Consider the following 27,430-nt stretch of genomic DNA (forward strand, 5'->3'; position numbering starts at 1 on the left):
AGGGGTAAATTAGAAAGTTGCTTAAAATTGCTGCTCTGTCTGAATCATGAAATAAAACATTTGTCCTTCATATCCCTTTAAGCAAACAGCAGTTACTCATTGACCATGATACTAAATACAATGTGCTACTCTACTTTAGTATCTTAGTAAGGAAGGGTCAAATTAGTGCAGCAGCGCCACTGTAGAGCGACAGGTCAAGCGGCGCTACTGCGCATGTGAAATCCATTACCTGCTGAGACAGTAAAGCAGAGAAGAGGGAGCATACGCTGTTTAGCGTCTAGGGGCGGCCTCTGATAGGCTATGCAGCTCACTTATTACAAACCGCTTACTGAAGCCAGGGAAGAATAGGATTTCATTATTAAAAGAAAGAACACAAAGTAGGAATTCTTATCTAAACGTTGCAACAGATCGGTCACATTTTTGTACTCTACTGTCCCTTTAACTTGTATGACAATAACATAAAATTCCCTTTGCTCTCCTATTGCTTATATCAAAAATGAACCGAGAATCAAAATATAAAAATACACCAAAAACAAAATTACAGTGAGCTTGAGTCACCCAATTACAATAAAGTCTAAAATATTTACAAATGAAATAATTATGCAAGAACCGTAATAAGGAACAAAGGTAACGGAAGAAAACATTTCTGCCCTTTTGGGTTGCTTTGAAAATGATAACACAATTATACAGCAGTAATTTACAAATTTATATTCCTTACATCTATAGTTCTGCATTGTGAGTCCTATTAATAAAGTCTTAGGCACCCATATTTAATCAAGCCTCTCCTTAGCAGCCACATTTTATGTTAGATTTACTGTATTTAGCCAGGGAATCGCACCAATGCTGTGAGAAACATCTGTATCCTTAATATCTCTTCAAGAGAGACAAGTCAGCCATTTAGTTTTTTACACGTTGCTCCATCAGACACGTATATAACTTCTACGGTAACAAGTCTGTTTCTCAGCATTTGAATGAAGTTTAGTGGTCACTGAAGGCACATAGACAAATTGAGTTGCCCATGATTTATCCTGGCGAAGGTTGGAATTTTTATTTTATTTTTTACTGACAAGATGGTTATGCATGAAGCAAAATTTATTTTCATAATTTCACATCCAAAATGTCATGACTAAAAAAACCCATTTCCTGTACCAGATCAGATTTGTTTAATGGATCAATCAAGTGTGAGGTCTCAGATTGCTTCTTGTCTAGTACGTTCCATTTTTATGCTAGGACGGAATTTGAATACATCGGCAGGTGTGTAATTATCTGACTTTGCAATTGACGCTTTGTTTCTGTGCCAATTCAAGGGCCAGGCAGTGGGCATCTTCAGCAATGGTGAATAAAAATCCTAATGCTATGAAACAGCGGTGCTTGGACACAAGATCTATCAAAGTGACTTAAAAGTAGATAGTTTCCATTTGACTTTAAAAGGTACGTGAAATTATAAAATGAATACCAGTATGCATTTAAAAAAAACAATCAGTAGGCTTTTCTAGGTACATGAAGAAAAAAAAAATGTAGATTTGTAGTTGAACAATAAAATAAAGCAGAATTATGTCAGTTCTCAAATTTTGCAGGTTTTCTGTGGTGCAAAAAAATGCTAAAAATGCATTTACAGGGTCTTGTAAGGCTGTACCATTGAGGGATGAGAATTATTTTGCTAAATGGTAAAATAATCCCAGTAGATCCGTTGCTTGCAATTTCCTCCTGTAAATTTCATCCGTTTTTCCTGAGTTTATGCTCAAACTAAGGTCATCCTGTGAATCGAGAGGACCTCCTTCCCCATCTGACCGACCTCATCTCCCGCACGATAAGCGGAATGATAAACACGATCGTCAGGCTGGTCTGTGGGAAAATATCAAAACAAGTTAGGGTTCAAGGGACGGTAAACAGTTTGAGATTGTAATATAAAGCTTTAGTTATAGATAGTAACACAATTTTGCAATATACATGTATTATTTATTTTGCCCCGTTTTCATGTGATTTAGCTCTGAAAACAGTGGATTTTCTAATTCATAAACGACAAATTTCCCAAGGCTAACTGCGCTACATATGTTTCCCTAATTGGCTTTAGATAAATGGCACTTTATACTAACATAATAACAATGGCTAGTCTTGTCAGCTGCAAGCCTGGATTGGCTAATTCAAATTAAGTAAAATGGTAGGTGGAGTTTGGCTATCGAAAAACAACTGCAGCTTGGCTGATCTGTTATTCTTTAGCAACACAACAGAAATGTATTGTAATTAGAAGGTGTTTACTGTCCCTTTAAAGAGTCTCTGACATAAAAATGAATAATCACAGTCACAGTAACAGCAGCTCACTGAGATGTGCGGTGCCAGTGAAAACCCCCGACTCTGCACAATGCAGTAGGGCTGCAACTAACAATTGTTTTCATAATCGATTAATCAGCCGATTATTTTTTTGATTAATCGACTAATCGGATAAAAAAAAGAATTATTTTCTTCCATGTATTTAAAATAAAATCCATATACTGAGTGTAACAAATATAAAATTCCAGATTAAAACTTTACATTAACACAACTGTTTGTCCAAATTTTAAGCAGCAGAACACATTTTTATAATTAAGCAAAACAAAACCACAAACTTTTTGAAAAGAGGTAGAACTAGAGTTAGACTATCACTGTTTATAACATTCTGTTATTCACTCTTTTAGAAACTTTGCATTGAAAAGCAAAAATGTAAACATGCTCCTGGCTGAGACTGGCTCTCTATTTGCAGCTATTTTGGCTGCAGCAGAGAAGAGGCGCTCAGATGGTGTTGAGGTGTCTGAGATGCATAAGTAGGGTTTTTGCCAAGGTGGGATATTTATCTTTGTTAGCTCCACCAATGCAAATTGTTTTCCTCTTTGGCAAGGGGCCTCTCAATAAAGTAAGCCTGGACTTCATTCTAACATAAAAATATCTTAAAATTTCAGCGATCCTCCATACCGACCACAAGGACATCCAAAATTAAATCTTACCTCAAAAACATAGTAGCACAAGACGTCTGGAGAACACTGCATCCCCAACTAAGGGACTACACGTTTTATTCATACCCTCACGAAGTGTATACCCGTATAGACTATGTGTTCACAGATGTAGGAGGGCTCTCACTATTTAATTCAGCAAAAATCTCACCAATGCACTATGACATGGCCCTCAAAGCCCCTAAAAGATTATATTTGGAGACTAGACAAACAACTACTGGCCGATCCTTTGGTGACCCCCCGAATCACTAAAGCACTCCTAGAGTATTTTGAACATAATTCCAAACCTGAAAACGCACAACACATACTATGGGAGGCTCACAAGAGCGTCATCAGAGGAGAATTGATAGCTATCAAAGCACAAGTAAATAAATCTAAAAGGCAATTAACCACCTCGCTACTTACAAATATACAACACCTAGAATCCCTACAAAAGAACTCACCAACTAACAAGGACTTACTTAGCAAGCTCAATCAAGAAAGACAATCATTAGCCACACATCTTAATAAAACACATAAAAGGCAGTCTCTATACACCCACCAAAAGCACTACGAAGGCAGGAACAAATCGGGCAGATCCCTAGCTAGATACCTCAAGCAAAAAGTGAACAAAAAATATATCATGCAAATCAAGGACCACAACGGCACCCCTCAGAACTCAACTAAACAAATCTCGCACACTTTCGCATCATTCTTCCAAAAACAGTACAACATCCGAAACTCGAGCACAGACAACCCGAACCCCATTGAACACAGAACACAACTGATTGAAGACTATCTTAGAAAACTCCACCTACCACACATAACCGAGTCACAAAAAGAACAACTGGAGAACCCCATATCTCTAGATGAATTAAAATTAGCCCTAAAGAACCTACCCACCGGAAAGGCGCCAGGACCTGATGGCTTCAGCCATAAATACTATACCACTTTTCAGGACATTTTAAACCCATATATGTTGAATTACTTCCACTCCATAGAAGAATGCGAGGCCTTTCCCCCTAGTGCATTAGAAGCTCACATAATATTAATACCCAAACCTAACAAACCCCAAGATATCCCTAGCAATTATCACCCAATATCGCTGTTAAACACCGACATTAAACTATACGCTAGGATACTGGCGCGCAGACTGAACAAAGTCTTACCAGACCTAATTCACCTCGACCAGGTCGGATTCGTACCTGGGAGAGAGGCGAAGGACAACACGGTCAGGGACTTAAATTTGATTTATTATGCTAAAGCCAAAAACATCCCCTCTATTCTCCTGTCCACGGACGCGGAAAAGGCCTTTGACCGTGTTGCCTGGGATTACATGAAAGCCACCCTAACCCATATGGGACTGGGGACAAAGATCCTTATTAGAATCTTCTCGCTCTATTCCAAACCCACCGCGAAAATACTAGTCAATGGTACCTTATCACCCCCCTTCCCCATCACCAACGGGACACGTCAGGGATGTCCCCTGTCCCCACTCCTATTCGCATGTGTCATCGAAACATTAGCGACCAAAATTAGGCAGAACCCCCAGATAACAGGAATCACCATAGAAGAACAGAAATATGTGCTGTCCCTGTTCGCAGACGACCTGCTTTTTACCCTTACCAACCCAGAAACTTAAATTCCAAACCTCCTAGACGAATTCCGCACTTACCAAACCCTATCAAATTTCGCTGTCAATATGACAAAGTCAGAAATATTAAATATAAGCATGTCAGGCCCACCCTTAGCTGCTACCCAAAAAGTCACTCCATTCGCGTGGTGCCTCCACTCACTGAAATACCTAGGGATCCATCTTTCACCCTCACTAGATGACATATTCCATCTGAACTACACGCCCCTCAAACACACGATAGTACGAGACTTCTCATCTTCTCCAAACCTTACCGATCCCCCTACCTAAGACATTTCTCCCATCCTTACAAAAAGCGTTTAGCAACTTTATATGGCATAGGAAACCGCCCAGAATCAACAGCCTCATAATGCAAACGTCTAGAGCCCAGGGAGGTATGGGGGTACCGTACCTTAGTACATATCGACAGGCCATATTCCTGCAGAGACTGATAGACTGGAACATCCACTACGAACACAAAAGATGGGTACCGCTTGAACATCTCCTAACAGGTAGACCACACCTGGGGAGACTGTGCTCGAGTAATCCAAACCTTTTTAAAAAAATTAAAACAGACAACCCAATGATACAAGAGACTTATTATATATGGGGACACACTGTAAACACATCACACTTCATTTCGTCAATACCCTACCCATTGACTTCCATGATAGAGAACGGCAAATTTGTGGTGAGACCCTTCACCACTAAATCTATAGTGGACACCCCAAATAGGGATTTTATCATCCACACGCTGACTAACAATGAATCAATACTCCCAAGATCCGAGTTAATCTCAGAAGGACATGACTGTTTTGCTAATTGGTTTACCTACCAACAAACGATACACTACATTACCACTCACTCAGGTTACGGAAATATGATCAGACCACTAACCAACTTCGAATCCCTCTGCCTTCAAACACCGCCCCTAAGACATACATTATCATCCATATACAAAATTCTGACACACACGACACCCGGTTATATACCACCATTCCTAGAAAGTTGGGAGAGGGATTTAGGGGTCATCATATTGCCCCAAACAAGTATATCGATGTTTCGAGCCACAATGAGATCCTCAGTCTCCTCCTCTATTATGGAAATCAACTACAAACTACTACACAGATGGCATCTTACACCAAGAAAGTTGCATCGCCTATTTCGTTCCCAGAGTAATAAATGTTGGCACTGTGGCCATGTAAATAGCGGCACAGCCCACATGTGGTGGTCATGTAATGCCATCCAGAACTTTTGGAGGGCTGTGATTAACGAGATAGAGATCATACTAGAAACCCAATTGCCACTTGACCCTTTGATGTGGCTGCTACACAAGCCCTTCCCCACAATTAAATATAAACCTTACTCCCGCCTTTTAAACATTATGATCAATGGAATTAAAACTCTGATAGCACAAAACTGGAGAAGTAGGGACACCCCCACCATAGATATGTGGATCCAAAAAAAAGTTACAGATATCCTTGAATTAGAATACTACCACCTCAAATATGACAAAATGGATTCTTACGCAGAGTTCACACATCTCTGGACCTATTATGTTCAACACAAAACTTAAATAAACTATAGTCTTGAGCCAACAAATACTGGCCATGGGAGTTTTAAGATAAAAATAAACATGCTGGATATGGGCGCTGGGGGCGCAGGCTGACCGGGACCAAACCACTCCCTCCTTTTTCCCCTTTCCTCCTCATTCCCCCTCATATTTCCCATTCTTAATTTTGTAACCCCCCCTCTCCTCTCTCTATCCCCCCACCTTGAACCATTCAACTGTTGAAATTTTATTATATACAGGCTGTCCTTTGATATCCTTTACTCAATTGTAGGCACCCTGCCCCCCCTTTAACAAGATAAGTACTAAAAGGACTTTCAGGCGAACCACACAGATAACAAGTGACCTTGATGGACAATTATTGTCGCCAGGACCAGCTATAGTTGGGGCAGGGGCTGCCGTCACCTTGTTTTGAAGAAGTTCACGGTTCTATTATTGTTTACTATTTTAAAACTACAGCTTATGTTGCCTTGTACACATTGGAGCTGTGTCTCCGCACTTTTGTACTAAATGACGTATATGCAATAAAGCTTTTTTTTTAAAATAAATAAATAAATAAATAAAAAAAATATCTTAAAATTCTTTATGCAATGGTAAATAACCAGCTATAAGGTTTTGGGTAAACTTAAAAAGAAACAAAAGTAAACATCTGAAGATGTCCTTTAGGCTAAGGACATAACCATAAAACACAATACCACATGTAGGAGTTAATCGGAGTGAAGCAGCTGGCGGTGTGGGCTAACCAACTAATCGCAGACCAACTAATCGATAATGAGATTCATTGACAACTATTTTCATAATCGATTTTTATTGAATATATTGATTAGTTGTTGCAGCTCTACAATGCAGCAATGGATAGTTTACAGCACCTTATAACATACAATCAGACGTGACGTTTCAGGACTTGCCCTTATTCATGCAGCATGAATAAGGGCAAGTGCCAAAACGTTGCATCTGTTTTAGTCTGATTTTCAATAAAGATGGATTGTATATTATAGGGTGCTGTTGACTATTCATAGCTGCATTGTGTGGGAGGGGTTTTATAGAGTTCTTGGGGTTTGGGAATCTTTGCCTCCTCCTAGTGGTAAGGAAGCGTAAGGCGTAATGGATCATGGACTCTCATCACCTGAAAGAAATTAAAACAATATTTGGTGCTCTCTGAAATATCCAAGTGTTTTCTGCCATACTCCTCCATGGGAGCACCACTTATTTATACACAGAAGACAAACTAGCGCTGGCACACAAACAATTGTCTGTCTCATATACAATAATCATATAAGGAAATCTAAAGCTGATCAGCCCCAGCATGAATACAGAGAATCAGTCTTTTCCTATTGGAGAAATGAATACACTTCAGTGAATTAGCTGGAACTGGAGAGGCTGGAGAAGCGTTAGTAAATATAGCCCACTGCTCATATAAACCTGTTACTGCTACAGGCGGCAGTACGGTCATTGCAGTCAGCCATTCACGTAAAATATCGCCTATAGAGGGGGAGATGTCTGGAGTTACAAATATTTTAACCCCTTAAGGACCAGCGACGTACCCTGTATGTCGCTGGCCTTTTTTTGGGACTTGATTGTTTTATAGTGCGGTCTTGACACCAGCGTTGAGACTTCTCTATTCCACAAAGCCTGCTGGAGGGAGGGCATTAATAGCGTGTTCTTGCTAGACTTGTGCTATTATGTCCTGAAAAAACCCTTAACGACCAGTGACATACAGGGTACATTGTGGTCATTAAGGGGTTAATATTACCCCTTGGAAACAAGTGCAGCCCTAATGTGTAAGTTATATGCATGTAATAATGCAGCAGAAACCCCCCCATGTAAATGGGTTATAGCTCCAGAGAAGCAATGCACTACTGGGAGTTAGCTGCGCACATCTGGTGAGCCAATGACAAGAGGCATATATGTATAGCCACCAATCAGCCCCTAGCTCCCAGTAGTGCATAGCTGCGCCTGAGCCTACCAACCTGCTTTTCAGCAAAGGATACCAAGAAAACAAAGTAAACGTGATAACAAAACTAAATTGAAAAGTCTAAAATCTTAGTTGCTGATATCTGTTTATCAACAGCTTGTGTCGATTGTGACCCTCTGCTACACGTGTCTCTGATGTCCGCATGTGCACATGACCACTGGCAGGCTATTCACTATCACTGATGTACAGTCTAGCACAAGCACTATTGACATAACAGACTTCTAGTGCTTGTGTCAGCATACAGAGGTATCATTGTCTCATGGACAGAAGTAATGTAACACAATATATAAAAAACACAATAACGAGAAAACAAAAACACTAGAATGTCCCTTTAAACTCCTCTGGCCCTGCAGTGTGTGCTGGTTAGTAAATGTCTCAAGTCTTACCATAAGAATGAAGAAATAAAACACCCACATCCAGCCCAGGTCTCTCTGGATCACTGAAACCAGAAACTGTAAAGAAAAAGGAAGCAGAGTAAACCTTCTTGCTATTCCTTAGCATGATTTAGTCTATTGCTTTAAATTGTCCGTATTTGTTTACACAGCAAAACATCAGAAAACATAATTTATGTAAGAACTTACCTGATAAATTCATTTCTTTCATATTAGCAAGAGTCCATGAGCTAGTGACGTATGGGATATACATTCCTACCAGGAGGGGCAAAGTTTCCCAAACCTCAAAATGCCCATAAATACACCCCTCACCACACCCACAATTCAGTTTAACGAATAGCCAAGAAGTGGGGTGATAAAAAAGAGCGAAAGCATATAAAATAAGGAATTGGAATAAATTGTGCTTTATACAAAATCATAACCACCACAAAAAAAGGGCGGGCCTCATGGACTATTGCTAATATGAAAGAAATGAATTTATCAGGTAAGTTCTTACATAAATTATGTTTTCTTTCATGTAATTAGCAAGAGTCCATGAGCTAGTGACGTATGGGATAATGACTACCCAAGATGTGGATCTTTCCACACAAGAGTCACTAGAGAGGGAGGGATAAAATAAAGACAGCCAATTCCTGCTGAAAATAATCCACACCCAAAATAAAGTTTAACGAAAAACATAAGCAGAAGATTCAAACTGAAACCGCTGCCTGAAGTACTTTTCTACCAAAAACTGCTTCAGAAGGAGAAAATACATCAAAATGGTAGAATTTAGTAAAAGTATGCAAAGAGGACCAAGTTGCTGCTTTGCAAATCTGGTCAACCGAAGCTTCATTCCTAAACGCCCAGGAAGTAGAAACTGACCTAGTAGAATGAGCTGTAATTCTCTGAGGCGGAGTTTTACCCGACTCAACATAGGCAAGATGAATTAAAGATTTCAACCAAGATGCCAAAGAAATGGCAGAAGCTTTCTGGCCTTTTCTAGAACCGGAAAAGATAACAAATAGACTAGAAGTCTTACGGAAAGATTTCGTAGCTTCAACATAATATTTCAAAGCTCTAACAACATCCAAAGAATGCAACGATTTCTCCTTAGAATTCTTAGAATTAGGACATAATGAAGGAACCACAATTTCTCTACTAATGTTGTTGGAATTCACAACTTTAGGTAAAAATTCAAAAGAAGTTCGCAACACCGCCTTATCCTGATGAAAAATCAGAAAAGGAGACTCACAAGAAAGAGCAGATAATTCAGAAACTCTTCTGGCAGAAGAGATGGCCAAAAGGAACAAAACTTTCCAAGAAAGTAATTTAATGTCCAATGAATGCATAGGTTCAAACGGAGGAGCTTGAAGAGCTCCCAGAACCAAATTCAAACTCCAAGGAGGAGAAATTGACTTAATGACAGGTTTTATTACGAACCAAAGCTTGTACAAAACAATGAATATCAGGAAGAATAGCAATCTTTCTGTGAAAAAGAACAGAAAGAGCAGAGATTTGTCCTTTCAAAGAACTTGCGGACAAACCCTTATCTAAACCATCCTGAAGAAACTGTAAAATTCTCGGTATTCTAAAAGAATGCCAAGAAAAATGATGAGAAAGACACCAAGAAATATAAGTCTTCCAGACTCTATAATATATCTCTCGAGATACAGATTTACGAGCCTGTAACATAGTATTAATCACAGAGTCAGAGAAACCTCTTTGACCAAGAATCAAGCGTTCAATCTCCATACCTTTAAATTTAAGGATTTCAGATCCTGATGGAAAAAAGGACCTTGTGACAGAAGGTCTGGTCTTAACGGAAGAGTCCACGGTTGGCAAGAGGCCATCCGGACAAGATCCGCATACCAAAACCTGTGAGGCCATGCCGGAGCTACCAGCAGAACAAACGAGCATTCCTTCAGAATCTTGGAGATTACTCTTGGAAGAAGAACTAGAGGCGGAAAGATATAGGCAGGATGATAATTCCAAGGAAGTGATAATGCATCCACTGCCTCCGCCTGAGGATCCCGGGATCTGGACAGATACCTGGGAAGTTTCTTGTTTAGATGGGACGCCATCAGATCTATTTCTGGAAGTTCCCACATTTGAACAATCTGAAGAAATACCTCTGGGTGAAGAGACCATTCGCCCGGATGTAACGTTTGGCGACTGAGATAATCCGCTTCCCAATTGTCTATACCTGGGATATGAACCGCAGAGATTAGACAGGAGCTGGATTCCGCCCAAACCAAAATTCGAGATACTTCTTTCATAGCCAGAGGACTGTGAGTCCCTCCTTGATGATTGATGTATGCCACAGTTGTGACATTGTCCGTCTGAAAACAAATGAACGATTCTCTCTTCAGAAGAGGCCAAAAACTGAAGAGCTCTGAAAATTGCACGGAGTTCCAAAATATTGATCGGTAATCTCACCTCCTGAGATTCCCAAACTCCTTGTGCCGTCAGAGATCCCCACACAGCTCCCCAACCTGTGAGACTTGCATCTGTTGAAATTACAGTCCAGGTCGGAAGCACAAAAGAAGCCCCCTGAATTAAACGATGGTGATCTGTCCACCATGTTAGAGAGTGTCGAACAATCGGTTTTAAAGATATTGTTTGAGATATCTTCGTGTAATCCTTGCACCATTGCTTCAGCATACAGAGCTGAAGAGGTCGCATGTGAAAACGAGCAAAGGGGATCGCGTCCGATGCAGCAGTCATAAGACCTAGAATTTCCATGCATAAGGCTACCGAAGGGAATGATTGTGACTGAAGGTTTCGACAAGCTGCAATCAATTTTAGACGTCTCTTGTCTGTTAAAGACAGAGTCATGGACACTGAATCCATCTGGAAACCCAGAAAGGTTACCCTTGTCTGAGGAATCAAAGAACTTTTTGGTAAATTGATCCTCCAACCATGATCTTGAAGAAACAACACAAGTCGATTCGTATGAGATTCTGCTAAATGTAAAGACTGAGCAAGTACCAAGATATCGTCCAAATAAGGAAATACCACAATACCCTGTTCTCTGATTACAGACAGAAGGGCACCGAGAACCTTTGTAAAAATTCTTGGAGCTGTAGCTAGGCCAAACGGCAGAGCTACAAACTGGTAATGCTTGTCCAGAAAAGAGAATCTCAGGAACTGATAATGATCTGGATGAATCGGAATATGCAGATATGCATCCTGTAAATCTATTGTGGACATATAATTCCCTTGCTGAACAAAAGGCAAGATAGTCCTTACAGTTACCATCTTGAACGTTGGTATCCTTACATAACGATTCAATATTTTTAGATCCAGAACTGGTCTGAAGGAATTCTCCTTCTTTGGTACAATGAAGAGATTTGAATAAAACCCCATCCCCTGTTCCGGAACTGGAACTGGCATAATTACTCCAGTCAACTCTAGATCTGAAACACATTTCAGAAATGCTTGAGCTTTTACTGGATTTACTGGGACACGGGAAAGAAAAAATCTCTTTGCAGGAGGTCTCATCTTGAAACCAATTCTGTACCCTTCTGAAACAATGCTCTGAATCCAAAGATTGTGAACAGAATTGATCCAAATTTCCTTGAAAAAACGTAACCTGCCCCCTACCAGCTGAGCTGGAATGAGGGCCGCACCTTCATGTGGACTTAGAAGCAGGCTTTGCCTTTCTAGCTGGCTTGGATTTATTCCAGACTGGAGATGGTTTCCAAACTGAAACTGCACCTGAGGATGAAGGATCAGGCTTTTGTTCTTTGTTGAAACGAAAGGAACGAAAATGATTATTAGCCCTGTTTTTACCTTTAGATTTTTTATCCTGTGGTAAAAAAGTTCCTTTCCCACCAGTAACAGTTGAAATAATGGAATCCAACTGAGAACCAAATAATTTGTTACCCTGGAAAGAAATGGAAAGTAAAGTTGATTTAGAAGCCATATCAGCATTCCAAGTTTTAAGCCATAAAGCTCTTCTAGCTAAAATAGCTAGAGACATAAACCTGACATCAACTCTGATAATATCAAAAATAGCATCACAGATAAAATTATTAGCATGCTGAAGAAGAATAATAATATCATGAGAATCACGATGTGTTACTTGTTGCGCTCAAGTTTCCAACCAAAAAGTTGAAGCTGCAGCAACATCAGCCAAAGATATAGCAGGTCTAAGGAGATTACCTGAACACAGATAAGCTTTTCTTAGAAAGGATTCAATTTTCCTATCTAGAGGATCCTTAAACGAAGTACCATCTGACGTAGGAATAGTAGTACGTTTAGCAAGGGTAGAAATAGCCCCATCAACTTTAGGGATCTTGTCCCAAAATTCTAATCTGTCAGACGGCACAGGATATAAATGCTTAAAACGTTTAGAAGGAGTAAATGAATTACCCAATTTATCCCATTCCTTGGAAATTACTGCAGAAATAGCATTAGGAACAGGAAAAACTTCTGGAATAACCACAGGAGCTTTAAATACCTTATCCAAACGTTTAGAATTAGTATCAAGAGGACCAGAATCCTCTATTTCTAAAGCAATTAGTACTTCTTTAAGTAAAGAACAAATAAATTCCATTTTAAATAAATATGAAGATTTATCAGCATCAACCTCTGAGACAGAATCCTCTGAACCAGAGGAGTCATCAGAATCAGAATGATGATGTTCATTTAAAAATTCATCTGTAGGGAGAGAAGTTTTAAAATATTTTTTACGTTTACTAGAAGGAGAAATAACAGACATAGCCTTCTTTATGGATTCAGAAACAAAATCTCTTATATTATCAGGAACATTCTGCACCTTAGATGTTGAAGGAACTGCAACAGGCAATGGTACTTTACTAAAGGAAATATTATCTGCTTTAACAAGTTTGTCATGACAATCAATACAAACAACAGCTGGAGGAATAGCTACCAAAAGTTTACAGCAGATACACTTAGCTTTGGTAGATTCAGCACTAGACAGCGATTTTCCTGTAGTATCTTCTGACTCAGATGCAACGTGGGACATCTTGCAATATGTAAGAGAAAAAACAAAATATATATAAAGTAAAATTGATCAAATTCCTTAAATGACAGTTTCAGGAATGGGAAAAAATGCCAAAGAACAAGCTTCTAGCAACCAGAAGCAATGAAAAATGAGACTAAAATAATGTGGAGACAAAAGCGACGCCCATATTTTTTCGCGCCAAATAAGACGCCCACATTATTTGGCGCCTAAATGCTTTTGGGGCCAAAAATGACGCCACATCCGGAACGCCGACATTTTTGGCGCAAAATAACGTCAAAAAAATGACGCAACTTCCGGCGACACGTATGACGCCGGAAACGGAAATAGAATTTTTGCGCCAAAAGAGTCCGCGCCAAGAATGACGCAATAAAATTAAGCATTTTCAGCCCCCACGAGCCTAACAGCCCACAGGGAAGAGTCAAATTTTTTGAAGGTAAGAAAAAATGATTAAATCAAATGCATTATCCCAAATATGAAACTGACTGTCTGAAAATAAGGAAAGTTGAACATTCTGAGTCAAGGCAAATAAATGTTTGAATACATATATTTAGAACTTTATAAACAAAGTGCCCAACCATAGCTTAGAGTGTCACAGAAAATAAGATTTACTTACCCCAGGACACTCATCTACATGTTTGTAGAAAGCCAAACCAGTACTGAAACGAGAATCAGCAGAGGTAATGGTATATATGAGTATATCGTCGATCTGAAAAGGGAGGTAAGAGATGAATCTCTACGACCGATAACAGAGAACCTATGAAATAGACCCCGTAGAAGGAGATCACTGCATTCAAATAGGCAATACTCTCCTCACATCCCTCTGACATTCACTGCACGCTGAGAGGAAAACCGGGCTCCAACTTGCTGCGGAGCGCATATCAACGTAGAATCTAGCACAAACTTACTTCACCACCTCCATCGGAGGCAAAGTTTGTAAAAACTGAATTGTGGGTGTGGTGAGGGGTGTATTTATGGGCATTTTGAGGTTTGGGAAACTTTGCCCCTCCTGGTAGGAATGTATATCCCATACGTCACTAGCTCATGGACTCTTGCTAATTACATGAAAGAAAAACAGATTATTTCAGGGGTCTAGGTAACGCTATAAGACTGCTAGTCTGATAACAGAATGTTTTAAATGATTCTGCAGTCCAGGGGCAAACCCTTTTAATAAGCTCACATGCTATGGCCAATTAGGGCCTGATATAATATGAGCTCCTGTACTGATCAAGCAATAACTAAGCTGCAGGGTTCATAGATTGTGGAGAATAAACCCACGCCTCTCTGGGGCAGAGGTAGAAAACACAAATTTAAAAGTGGCAAACTAAATAATGAAAGTATATTGGCGATCTGCTTTACTGTGCAAATGTGATAATTTAATGGGGAATTACATTTTCAGTTGAACGTCCCTTTAAGTCTTATTAAATGGTGGCTCAGTTTAGGACTCAGGACCTAAGTATGTGAAAGATACTGGTGTGTCCATCCCTGACCATAGGGTCACGATACCAATTTAATGACATCTCACCTGGCCAATTGCTGCTCCAACACTTCCGGTGCCATCCACAATGCCAGTAACTGTGGCCAGTGCCTCGCTGCTGCCTCTCACCATCTCTTGTCGCCCCAAATCTGCAGAGATGGCCGAGCTGATCATGTTGGAGGGGCCGCCAATGAAAAATCCTGCATAACCATAGGATTCAGATAAGTACAGATCTATTACCTCTGCATCACCCCCTATCACATCTGGTTCAGCTAATACACTGTGTCCACGTCTGGGCGAACAATGTGATTAGAGGAGTCACAATAACACAGCTAAGGAGCCAGTGGATTTAGTTAGAAAATGAAACGCACAGGCTACATGTGTCAATATACATAGCCCCTGTGCAGGGAAAGGTATCTAATCATAGAATATCCAGGTATGGTGTAAAGAAGTGCAAAACTGTAGGGCCCAAGTCCATGCAAAACAACACTATGCAGCTCTCCCTAAAAGGACAGTCCATTATCTATCAGAAGATATACAACAAACAACATATCAGACAAATGTGTCCTTAAAGGGACAGTAATGATTCTGATATACAATTTCAAACAACTTTCTAATTTACTTCTATTATCTAATGTGCTTATTTCTTTTGGTATCCTTTGTTGAAAAACATACATAGGAAGGCTCAAGAGCAGCAATGCACTACTGGTTCTTCAGAAAAGAATTCCAAGAGAACAAAGCAAATGTGAATATAAAAGTAAATTGGAATGTTAAAAATTGTGTACAATATCTGAATCATGAAAAAATTCACTTTAAATTTACAGCCAATATTTAAACTTAAAGTACCAACCCCATAAGTCATATTACTCATATTAACCATTCAGCGTCCAAATACATAGTTAATAATTACAACATAACTCCTCCTAGTTAACCAATCAGTATTATGTATTTATTGATCAGCACTACAGAATTTTGCAGTGCTATACAAATAAATAACAAATAATAATAATAATTATGCTGTTGTTCTGTGTCTAGTGCTCCTTTAAGATTTAATACAAGTGTCATGTGACTTGTGGGGGTGGTCCTTGCATGTCTAGACGTTGGCTGAGAGAAGAAACCTTAATCCCAGGAAGTCACCCCATGTTCCCACTAGTAAACTGTGGACTGATTTTATGACATTATATCCCAATTTAAATAGTGCAACCTCCAATAGTAAGTGCCCAGATAAGAGATTATCCTTAAAGGGACATTAAACCCAATTTTTTTCTTTTATGGTTCAGATAGAGAATACAATTTTAAACAACTTTCTAATTTACTTTTATTTTCTAATTTGCTTCATTCTCTTGATATCCTTTGCTAAAAAGCATACCTAGATTGGCTCAGAAGCTGCTAATTGGTGGCTGCACATAGATGCCTCATGTGATTGGTTCACCCATGTGCATTGCTATTTTTTCAACAAAGGATATCTAAAGAATGAAGCAAATTAGATAATAGAAGTAAATTGGAATGTTGTTTAAAACTGTATTCTCTATCTGAATAATGAAAGAAAACATTTGGGTTTAATGTCCCTTTAACCTGTAACACAAGCTGTGAAATAAACTTACCAGTGATTGCCATCAGGACAGCATTGATTACCTTGTTATTTGGAGATCCTGAAAAGAGACGCAAGTTAACATTAAATCAATACAGGGGAGAGTGAGGCATAGCGAAAGAGTCAGATATAGAGAATAAGGGGCTGATGATTAAAAGCGGTCTGCTCAGGTAAGATGATCTAAAGGGATCCTTCAGCACTGTAAGATCCCTAGTGAAATATTTAAAAGGCAGATTTTGCTATTCTTCTCCAATGTTTTTTTCCCTGCTTTTCTGTATTTAAAGGAGAGACAAGCCCAGTGCAATATAGCACTGCATGACATGAAAGTTCTGCTGCATTTACACATTGTGCTTTGTATTTTATATTACTTTATACTTCAGATTACATTTTATTACATTTAAACTTCTGTATACAGCAGTGTATTTAGGGTTCTGATTATGCTTTCACAGTTTCTGTGAAACTTTAACAAATTGGGATCATACTTTGTATATTTATGTGCATATATAAATATAAAACTGAAAAACTGACAGCTTCATTACTTTCTATGGGCCAGAAAATAAAAAATTCTCTAGTTTGGAGAGAAACCATGCAGACTTCACAAGGTCTGAACTTACTGAATTTTATAAGAAAAAGGGAGGAACTTGGAAGATTTCAATATTTAAAATGAACATAAGTTTATTCATATATGTAAAATACATAGTTTACATATGTGAATAAACGTACTGTATGCTCATTTTAAAGGGACAGTCTACACCAGAATTTTTATTGTTTTAAAAGATAGATAATCCCTTTATTACCCATTCCCCAGTTTTGCATAACCAACACAGTTATAATAATATACTTTTAACCTCTGTGATTATCTTGTATCTAAGCCTCTGCAAACTGCCCCTTTATTTCAGTTCTTTTGACAGACTTGCAGTTTAGCCAATCACTGCCTGCTCCCAGATAACTTCACGTGCACGAGCACAGTGTTATCTATATGAAATATGTGAACTAACACCCTCTAGTAGTGAAAAACTGTTCAAATGCATTCTGAAAAGAGGTGGCCTTCAAGGTCTAAGAATTTAGCATATGAACCTCCTAGATTAAGCTTTCAACTAAGAATACCAAGAGAACAAAGCAAAATTGGTGATAAAAGTAAATTGGAAAATTGTTTAAAATGACATGCTCTATCAGAATCATGAAAGTTTATTTTGGCCTAGACTGTCCCTTTAAATATTGAATTTTAACTGTATCAAATCTTGTTCACATTTAAGACTATTTAAGGAGCTCTTATTTTTCTTTGTATAATTATTCTCTCATAATCTTATTAGGAGATTATTTCTAGAGATCTTATGTGTTGTTGTTAGAACCTGGGGGTCCCAGAGAGATGAGAAATGCTTTCCAAATAAAGTAATGCAGCTCTCTGGGATACAAATATTCACATAGGAGAGAGAGAAGGTAACTGAAGAACACCTGGCGCTCATATAAAAGGTTCAGTTTGCATCAATTACAAATTAAACTGAAACGGTTTTAATACAATTTAACTTGATTTTGTCTATATTTAAGCATATATTGCTTTTCTGTTAGTTAAAATAAGTATTGTTAATTTTAAACCAAGTCACTTTCATACAGCTGGCGAGATAGATCAGTGAGACCAGCTTGTTTACAATGCTTACATAATTTCACAAGAATATACCCTGGGAATCTCCCTGTTTAGCCTAGAAAACTGCCCTGCTCCTCAAACTTTCTGAAACTGCCAGTTTTTACAAGGGAGCAAATACAAAGTACAATGTAATTTTATTGTACATTTGTAAGCCTTCTATAGTGAATATTTTTTTACACATTCAAGCTCTAGTCTTGTTTATGATATTGCAAACTGCTAACCCAGTGTAACTGCAAAATCAGATCTATTTGCAATAAAGATCATATTTAAAGGGACATTGTACACTCATTTTTTCTTTGCAAAAATGTTTTCTAGATGATCCATTTATATAGCCCATCTGGGAGTATTTTTGCAACAATGTATAGGTTTTGCTTATTTTTAAATAACATTTTGCTGATTTTCAGACTCCTAACCAAGCCATAAAGTTTAAAATGTATACTGATGTCTACAGACTCCTGGTTGTGTAATAAGTCTTTTCATATGCAGGGGAGGGGAAGTGTCTGCATGTTCCTCTTTTTCAGCCTCTATCAGTGGGTGTCCCAGGCTAACCTTTTCAACAGTGCTAAACAGTATCTGTGCATATTCATCTTTATATTAGTGTCTATTACATGCAGTTATATGAAAAACATAAATTATGCTTACCAGATAATTTCATTTGCTTCTGTACAAGGAGAGTCCACGGCTTCATTCCTGTTACTGTTGGGAAATATTGAACCTGGACATCAGGAGGAGGCAAAGACACCCCAGCCAAAGGCTTAAATACCTAGGAACAGTAGGAGAAATATCAGGGTATAAAAGGTGCCAGAAGAAAATGATAAATTTAGGAGTCCGCCCATCGGAGAACACGGGCGGGGGCCGTGGACTCTCTTTGTACAGAAGGAAATTAAATGATCTGGTAAGCATAATTTATGTTTTCCTTCTTAATACAAGAAGAGTCCACAGCTTCATTCCTTACTGTTGGGAAACATATACCTAAGCTCTAGAGGACACTGAATGAAAACGGGAGGGACAAAAAGAGAGGCAGACCCAATTTCAGAAACTCTGCGTGTCGAAGCAATTACCAGTAGAAAAAGAACTTTCCAGGACAACAACTTAATGTCAAGTTCATGCATAGGCTCAAATGGAGCCCGTTGCAAAACTTTAAGAACCAGATTCAGGTCTAAACCTAATCAGAGCCTTAACAAAAGACTGAACATCTGGTAGCTCAGAGAGCCTATTGTGCTGTAAAACGGACAAGGCCGAAATCTGTCCCCTCAGGGAACTGACCGAAAGACCCTTCTCCAGACCATCCTGGAAAAACAACAGAATCCTGGCAACCTTAACTTTATGCCAAGGAAATCCACGCTCCTCACACCAGGATATGTAGGTACTCCACACCTTATGATAGATGCGATGAGTAACCGGCTTACGAGTTTGAATGAGAGCATCAATAACTCTCTCAGAAAAAGCTCTCTTGGCAAGGACTAAGCGTTTAATCTCCATGCTGTCAGCCTCAGAAAATCTAAGGACCTTGTTCCAGCAGATCCCGGCAACAAGGTAACTTCCATGGAGGAGAAGATGACATCCTCACTAGATCCGCGAACCATGTCCTTCGCAGCCACGATAGAGCAATCAGTATTACTGACGCCTGCTCCTGCTTGATGCGGACCACTACCCGAGGAAGAAGTGGTAATGGTGGAAACAGGTAGTTCAGATTGAACCTCCAAGGCACCGCTAATGCATCTATTAGCTCAGCCTGAGGATCCCTGGACCTCAACTCATATCTGGGTAGTTTGGTATGGAGAGGAGACCCCATAAGATCTATCTCCGGCGCCCCCCACATGTAGCATATCTTGGCAAACACTTCAGGATGGAGAGACCATTCCCCCGGATGAAAGGATTGTCTGCTGAGAAAATCCGCATCCAGTTGTCCACACCCGGAATGTGGATCGCTGACAGCGAACAGCCGTGGGCCTCCGACAACTCCAGAATCTGAGATACTTCCCTCATGGCTAGGGAGCTTCTCGTTCCCCCCGATGGTTGATGTAAGCCACCGAGGTTATATTGTCTAATTGGAATCTGATAAACCGGGACGAACCCAGAAGAGGCCAAGCCTTCAGAGCATTGTAGATTGTTCGAAGTTCCAGAATGTTGATCGGGAGGGAGAGTTCCTCCTGAGACCACAGGCCCTGTGCCTTCTTAGCACCCCAAACAGCTCCCTATCCTGAGATGGTCGTAGAAAGGATGCCCCTCAGGTGATCTGGACAGAGCCACCAAGAGAGCAATTCTCTCGACCGGCTGTCCAGTGAAATCTGTTGAGACAGATCCGAATGATCGCCGTTCCACTGTCTCAGCATGCACAGCTGTAACGGTCTGAGACGGAACTTGGCAAAGGGAATTATGTCCATGCTGGACACCATGAGATCAATTACCTCCATACACTGAGCCACAAATGGCCTTAAGGAGGTCCGGAGGGCAAGACATGCCGAAGCTAGCTTGCACCGTCTCTGGTCAGTTAGAAATATCCTCATGGATACTGAATCTATTATAGTACCCAGGAATTCTACCCTGGTGTTTGGAATAAGAGAACTCTTCTCTAAGTTTATCTTCCATCCATGTGATCAAAGAAGTGAGAGAAGAGATGCCGAATGGTCCACCACTAGACGAAAGGATGGTGTTTTAACCAGAATGTCGTCCAAGTAGGGAGCTACTGCTATACCTTGGGTTCTGGTGACGGCCAGGAGAGCCTCTGAACTAGAGGAAGAATGGACCTGATTGTCTCCATCTTGAACGAGACATTTAGAAACTTGTTTAAGCACTTTAGGTCCAGAAATGGGCGGAAAGTTCCCTCCTTCTTTGGGACCACAAACAGGTTTAAGTAGTATCCCAAACCTCTTTCTGCTATAAGAAACAGGAAAATGACCCTTAAGGAGGACAGATCCTGCACGCACCCCAGAAAGGCTTCCCTCTTTTCTGATTTTAAAGACAGGCTTGAGAGGACAAATCTGCCCTTGGGTGGATGACATTTGAATCCTATCTTGTATCCCTGAGCTTTGACCTCCAGGACCCACGGATCCTGCACGTCCCTGGACCAATCGTCTGAAAACTGCGACAGTCTGCCCCTACACAATCCAGCTCTGGGATCAGGGGCCGCACCTTCATGCCGACTTGTTCTTGGTGGGCTTCTTGTTCTGCTTGGATTTATTCCAGGATTGAGCCGGCTTCCAAGTGCTCTTGGTTTGCTCGGGCTTAGAGGAGGACTGCTGACGTTGGGACTTTTCAGAACGAAAATTTGATCCTTTTCCCTTAAATTTGTTCTTTTTATCCTGCGGTAGAAAGGCACCCTTGCCCCCTGTAACCGTGGAAATAATGGAGGCCCGGCCTGGGCCAAATAAAATGTTTCCCTTAAAGGGGAGGGAAAGAAGCCTAGATTTAGAAGTCATGTCCGCAGACCAGGACTTCAGCCAGAGCGCCCGACGTGTCTGCACTGAGAAACCAGAGATTTTAGCATTCAGGCGAAAAAAATCTGCTTGTTTGCATCACAGATAAAATAATAAGCAATTCTCAAAGCCTTAATTCTTTCTTGGATAACATCAAGGGGACCCTCCAACTCGATCAAATCCGCTAAGGAGTCGCACCAGTAGGCCGCAGCTCCAGCAACCGAGGCAACAGCCGCTGCTGGTTGAAATAAATATCCTGTATGCCGAAACATTTTTCTGCGAAAAGTTTCCATCTTCTTATCCATCTGCTCTCTGAAAGACGAACTATCCTCCAGAGGGATAGCAGTACGCTTAGCTAACGTGGAGATAGCGCCATCCACCTTAGGGACGGAACCCCACAACTCCAGCTGAGAGTCCGGGACCAGGAATTATTTTTTAAAGGCAGACGAAGGGGAAAAGGTGTGGTGACATTTTATCACTGGAATATTAAAATATAGCTCACAGATTTTATCACTGGCAATTCACATGGTTTTAAAATTGAATATTCAAGTAGTACTTTGGCCTAGTGTCTGTCTAAGAAGGACACTCCCAATAGCCTTTGGATGGCAATTGATAAACAATTCCTTATTGAATTGGGGTATAAAAAACTGGAACACCAAAACCTCTTCTCTCTTATCCTGCTCCTGCTGAAAAGATGGATGACGTTGGACACATTAGAGAATGGGATAATATTCTGTGTAGCAGTGTTGCACAAATTTGGGTTGTGGTAGAGTTGCCCTGTATTAATTATTTGGACTGTTTTGCTGTAAAATAGATGTGTATATATACCTGTAAATATTTCTCTTTTGATTCCTAATAAACTCTTTGGAAACAATGGAGAGACCCTCTCATAGAGTTTATTTCCCAACTAACAACTAATAAATAACCACATTTTGACGGCCACGAAGTTGTAGACAAATCCATATGCCAGTTAGTTTTGCCGGAATTAGATAATATGTTGATTTCATTTTAGGATATTGCAGGATATATTTTTTTTTAAATATTTTCTGAAGAAAATGCATGGTTCAGAAACCTGCATTTCAGGTGGAATTGTCTTTATAAATTTGCATTTCCATAGAGTTCCATGGGTGATGGTAAAAGTAGCTCAGTCCTGGGCTTCAGTCAAAGAAAACTGTATTACTACAAAAAATGTTTTAAGTGCAGTAAAGGTAATTTTTGGTGTTTTACAGCAAATTTATTTTTATTTAGTAGTATTTAAACAGAGCACATCATGGTTGGCTCCAGCAGACCTGTTGTATAAGATTTGTATACAAATACTGCTTCAGTTTACTGCTGGATGTAGATATTGTCTGTAGCTTGCATTTTGTTGCTCTTGTATTTTTCTTGTTTTTGGTTGGCCAAAATTTTGAGAGTAAATATTTTCAAATTTTGTTTTCTGTAAAAATCTAATGAATTTTAGAGACATGATATTTACTTGTTGTCTTGGTCCCATCTAAATGTTTGTTTGTTTTTTACAAACAAAAACTTTATAGTACTTTGTTTTCTTACAAAGAAGATGGTCGTTTGCTGAGTGGACCAGCATTTATTTTATAGTTGCCCTAGTCAGGTTAAAGTGATTGACTTCTGCTCCTTTATAAATGGAATATAATGTCCATTTTATAAAGATTGTAATTTTTTTTGCACATTTTTTTTTTTTTTTTTACAAAGGATTAATTTCTGTAAATTCGTTACACCTAGAGCTGTAGCTTGCCCTATACATATGTTAATGTAAATTCCTTCCAGTTGGGGGAAGGTGCAGGAAGGTAGTTTGGCAAGGTATATTGTGAGTGTGTGACACACTACTTGGATTTACAAGTAATATAATTTAGAGCAATATTTTAAAAGCACAAACATTTTTAACATTTTTCACTGTTTAAACTAAAAACATCTGAAAGGTTTTTAATTTAGCCTGCATTTTCAATTTGGTCTATATTTTAGGACACAAATGTTTTTTTTTTTTTTTTTTGTTTTTAAATGCTTGATTTCTGCTCCTTATATACAAAATGATCTCCTTTACAGGAAGTCTAAATTGCTTAACTTCTGTTTAGTCTGGTGTTTCATTGCCCTATAGATATGGTGTTAATTCCTTGCATTTGGGGCAGGTTAAATAGTCTGGCAAACTATGTTGTGAGAGACACACTATTCGGAATCTGTTCCCCAGATTTAAAATAAAAATATTGAGCAGTGGTTAGAAAAACTAAAATTTAAAGGGACAGTTAACACCAGAATTTTTGTTGTTTTTAAAGATAGATAATCCGTTAATTACCAATTCCCCAGTTTTGCATAACCAACAGTTATAATTATACACGTTTTACCTCTGTAATTACCTTGTATCTAAGCCTCAGCAGACTGCCCCCTTATTTCAGTTCTTTTGACAGACTTGCATTTTAGCCAATCAGAGCTGTCTCCATGGTAAATTCACATGCATGAGCTCAATGTTATCTATATGAAACACGTGAACTAATGCCCTCTAGTGGTGAAAAACTATCAAAATGCATTTAGATTAGAGGCGGCCTTCAAGGTCTAAGAAATTAGCATATGAACCTCCTAGGTTTAGCTTTCAACTAAGAATACCAAGAGAACAAAGCAAAATTGGTGGTAAAAGTAAATTGGAAAGTTGCTTAAAATTGCATGCCCTATTTGAAACATGAACTTTTTTTGGACTTGACTGTCCCTTTAACTATATTACCACCTCTGCTTGAAAGCTGACCTGCTTATAAACAGATCTAATTACTACCCCTATTAGATGCTACCTGCTATGTCCTTTGTTGTGTAAAATTAGCATCTCAATGGTACATTGTACATCCTGTGTTAACATCTTTTAAAAAGAAAACTGCTATGCTGTGAGAGACACACTATTCAGAGTCTGTTCCCCAGATTACATTGATTACCTGATAAATTAATTTCTTCTACGATACAACGAGATCACGGATTTCATCCTTACTTGTGGGATATTAACCTCCTGCTAACAGGAAGTGGCAAAGAGCACCACAGCAGAGCTGTATATATAGCTCCTCCCTTCCCTCCAATCCCAGTCATTCGACAGAAGGTTTAGGAAGAGAAAGGAAAAGCTAAAAAGGTGCAGAGGTGACTGAAGTTGACAAAAATATAATTTAAATCAGCTTTCTCCTGTTTGATTCTGGCAACCAGACGCGGAAGGAGAGGGAATGGTGGAAACACATAAGCCAGGTTGAACAACCAGGGTACTGCTAGAGCATCTATCAGTACTGCCTGAGGATCCCTTGAGCTGGATCCGTAACGAGGAAGTTTGGCGTTCTGACGAGACGCCATCAGATCCAATTCTGGTGTGCCCCATAGCTGAACAAGTTGAGCAAACTCCTCCGGATGGAGCTCCGACTCCCCCGGATGAAAAGTCTGACGACTTAGAAAATCTGCTTCCCAGTTCTCCACCCCTGGGATATAGATCGCTGATAGATGGCAAGAGTGAGTCTCTGCCCATCGGATTATCCTGAAAACTTCTATCATCGCCAAGGAACTCTTTGTTCCCCCCTGATGATTGATATAAGCTACAGTCGTGATGTTGTCCGACTGAAACCTGATGAATCCGGCCGAAGCCAGCTGAGGCCACGGCTGAAGAGCATTGAATATCGCTCTTAATTCCAGAATATTTATCGGTAGGAGGGCCTCCTCCTGAGTCCACAAACCCTGTGCTTTCAGGGAATTCCAGACTGCACCCCAGCCCAGTAGGCTGGCGTCCGTCGTCACAATAACCCATGCTGGCCTGCGGAAACACATTCCCCAGGACAGGTGATCCTGTGACAACCACCAAAGAAGAGAGTCTCTGGTCTCTTGACCCAGATTTATCTGAGGAGATAAATCTGCAAAATCCCCATTCCACTGTTTGAGCATGCATAGTTGCAGTGGTCTGAGATGCAAGCGAGCAAACGGAACTATGTCCATTGCCGCTACCATAAGTCCGATTACCTCCATACACTGAGAAACTGACGGCCGAGGAATGGAATGAATAGCTCGGCAGGTGGTTAAAATCTTTGATTTCCTGACCTCCGTCAGAAATATTTTCATGTCCACCGAATCTATCAGTTCCCAGGAATGGAACTCTTGTGAGAGGAATAAGAGAACTCTTTTTCACATTCACCTTCCACCCATGAGATCTTAGAAAGGCCAACACTAAGTCCGTGTGAGACTTGGCAAGTTGGAAAGTCGACGCTTGAATTAAAAAGTCGTCTAGATAAGGCGCCACTGCTATGCCCCTCGGCCTTAGGATCGCCAGAAGGGACCCTAGCACCTTTGTAAAGATTTTTGGCGCCGAGGCCAACCTGAAGGGAAGAGCCACAAACTGGTAATGCCTGTCCAGAAAGGCAAACTGAGGAACTGGTGATGATCTTTGTGGATAGGAATGTGTAGATACGCATCCTTTAGATCCACGGTAGTCATATATTGACCCTCCTGGATCATTGGTAAAATATCCGAATGGTCTCCATCTTGAAGGATGGAACTCTTAGGAATTGGTTTAGAATCTTGAGATCTAGAATTGGTCTGAAGGTTCCCTCTTTTTTGGGAACCACAAACAGATTGGAGTAGAAACCTTGCCCCTGTTCTGTTTTCGGAAATGGGCAGATCACTCCCATGGTAAAAAGGTCTTCTACACAGCGTAAGAACGCCTCTCTTTTTGTCTGGTTTACAGACAATTGAGAAAGATGGAACCTCCCCCTTGGAGGAGAATCTTTGAAATCTAGGAGATAGGAGGAGGCTTTTTGGCCTGTTTTACCCTTGTTCCAAGCCTGGTTAGGTCTAAGCCTAGCGCACCTGGTGTTCCCAGGCGGTCTCCCATCAGTGTAAACAGGAACCTCTAAATATTTGTCAATTTTACACAATTTCTCTGGAACGACAATAGGGTCACAATCATCCAGAGTAGCTAAAACCTTCCTGAGCAATAAACGGAGGTGCTCTAGCTTAAATTTAAATGCCGTAATATCTTAATCTGTCTGAGGGAACATCTTTCCTGAATCAGAAATCTCTCCCTCAGACAGCAAATCCCTCATCCCTACCTCAGAACATTGTGAGGGAATATTGGATACGGCTACTAAAGCGTCAGAAGGCTCAGCATTTGTTCTTAACCCAGAGCTACTGCGCTTCCCTTGCAACCCTGGCAGTTTAGATAAAACCTATTTGAGGGTAGTATTCATAACTGAAGCCATATCTTGCAAGGTGAAAGAATTAGAGGCACTAGAAGTACTTGGCGGGCTTAACTGGTTGTGACACTTGGGGAGAACTAGATGGCGAAACCTGATTTACTTCTGTCTGAGAATCATTTAATGCCAAATTCTTATAAGTCAAAATATGCTGTTTGCAATTTATAGACATATCAGTACAATTGGGACACATTCTTAGAGGGGGTTCCACAATGGCTTCTAAACAAATTGAACAATGAGTTTCCTCAGTGTCAGACATGTTTAACAGGCTAGTAATGAAGCAAGCACGCTTGGAAAACACTTTATTTAATGAAAAAAACACAATTTGCAAAAACGGTACTGTACCTTTAAGAGAAAAAAAGGCATACACAAACTGCAAAACAGGTTAAAATTGCTTCAAAAATGCCGAAATTTTAACAGTGTACCCACTAAACTTTAGAAGGATTGCACCACAAGTAAAAAAGCAATAGACCCCCAAATGAAAAAAACGGATTGATAAGTGCCTAAAACCGGTTAAAACCCCCTAAAGCACCTTGCCCTACCTGCCCTTAGGAAGCGATAATATGGGGTTTAAAGCTTCAAT

At 39.9% G+C, this 27,430-nt stretch overlaps 1 protein-coding gene across 2 annotated transcripts in view; it reads right to left on the bottom strand.

Annotated features, from left to right (window-relative positions):
• Positions 1 to 538: 538 nt before the first annotated feature.
• SLC37A3 (solute carrier family 37 member 3) overlaps positions 539 to 27,430 on the bottom strand; it is a 176,853-nt gene continuing 149,961 nt past the window's right edge. For both annotated transcript variants that reach the window (XM_053719032.1, XM_053719031.1), the window contains 4 exons: positions 16,584 to 16,631; positions 15,028 to 15,179; positions 8,531 to 8,596; positions 539 to 1,845 (listed from right to left, as the gene is read on the bottom strand). In XM_053719032.1, the coding sequence (XP_053575007.1) occupies positions 1,753 to 1,845; positions 8,531 to 8,596; positions 15,028 to 15,179; positions 16,584 to 16,631 (359 nt within the window). In that variant the 3' untranslated portion in view covers positions 539 to 1,752. The remainder of the gene's footprint in view (positions 1,846 to 8,530; positions 8,597 to 15,027; positions 15,180 to 16,583; positions 16,632 to 27,430) is intronic.

Source organism: Bombina bombina, chromosome 6 (assembly GCF_027579735.1).
Source record: "Bombina bombina isolate aBomBom1 chromosome 6, aBomBom1.pri, whole genome shotgun sequence".
NCBI lineage: Eukaryota > Metazoa > Chordata > Amphibia > Anura > Bombinatoridae > Bombina > Bombina bombina.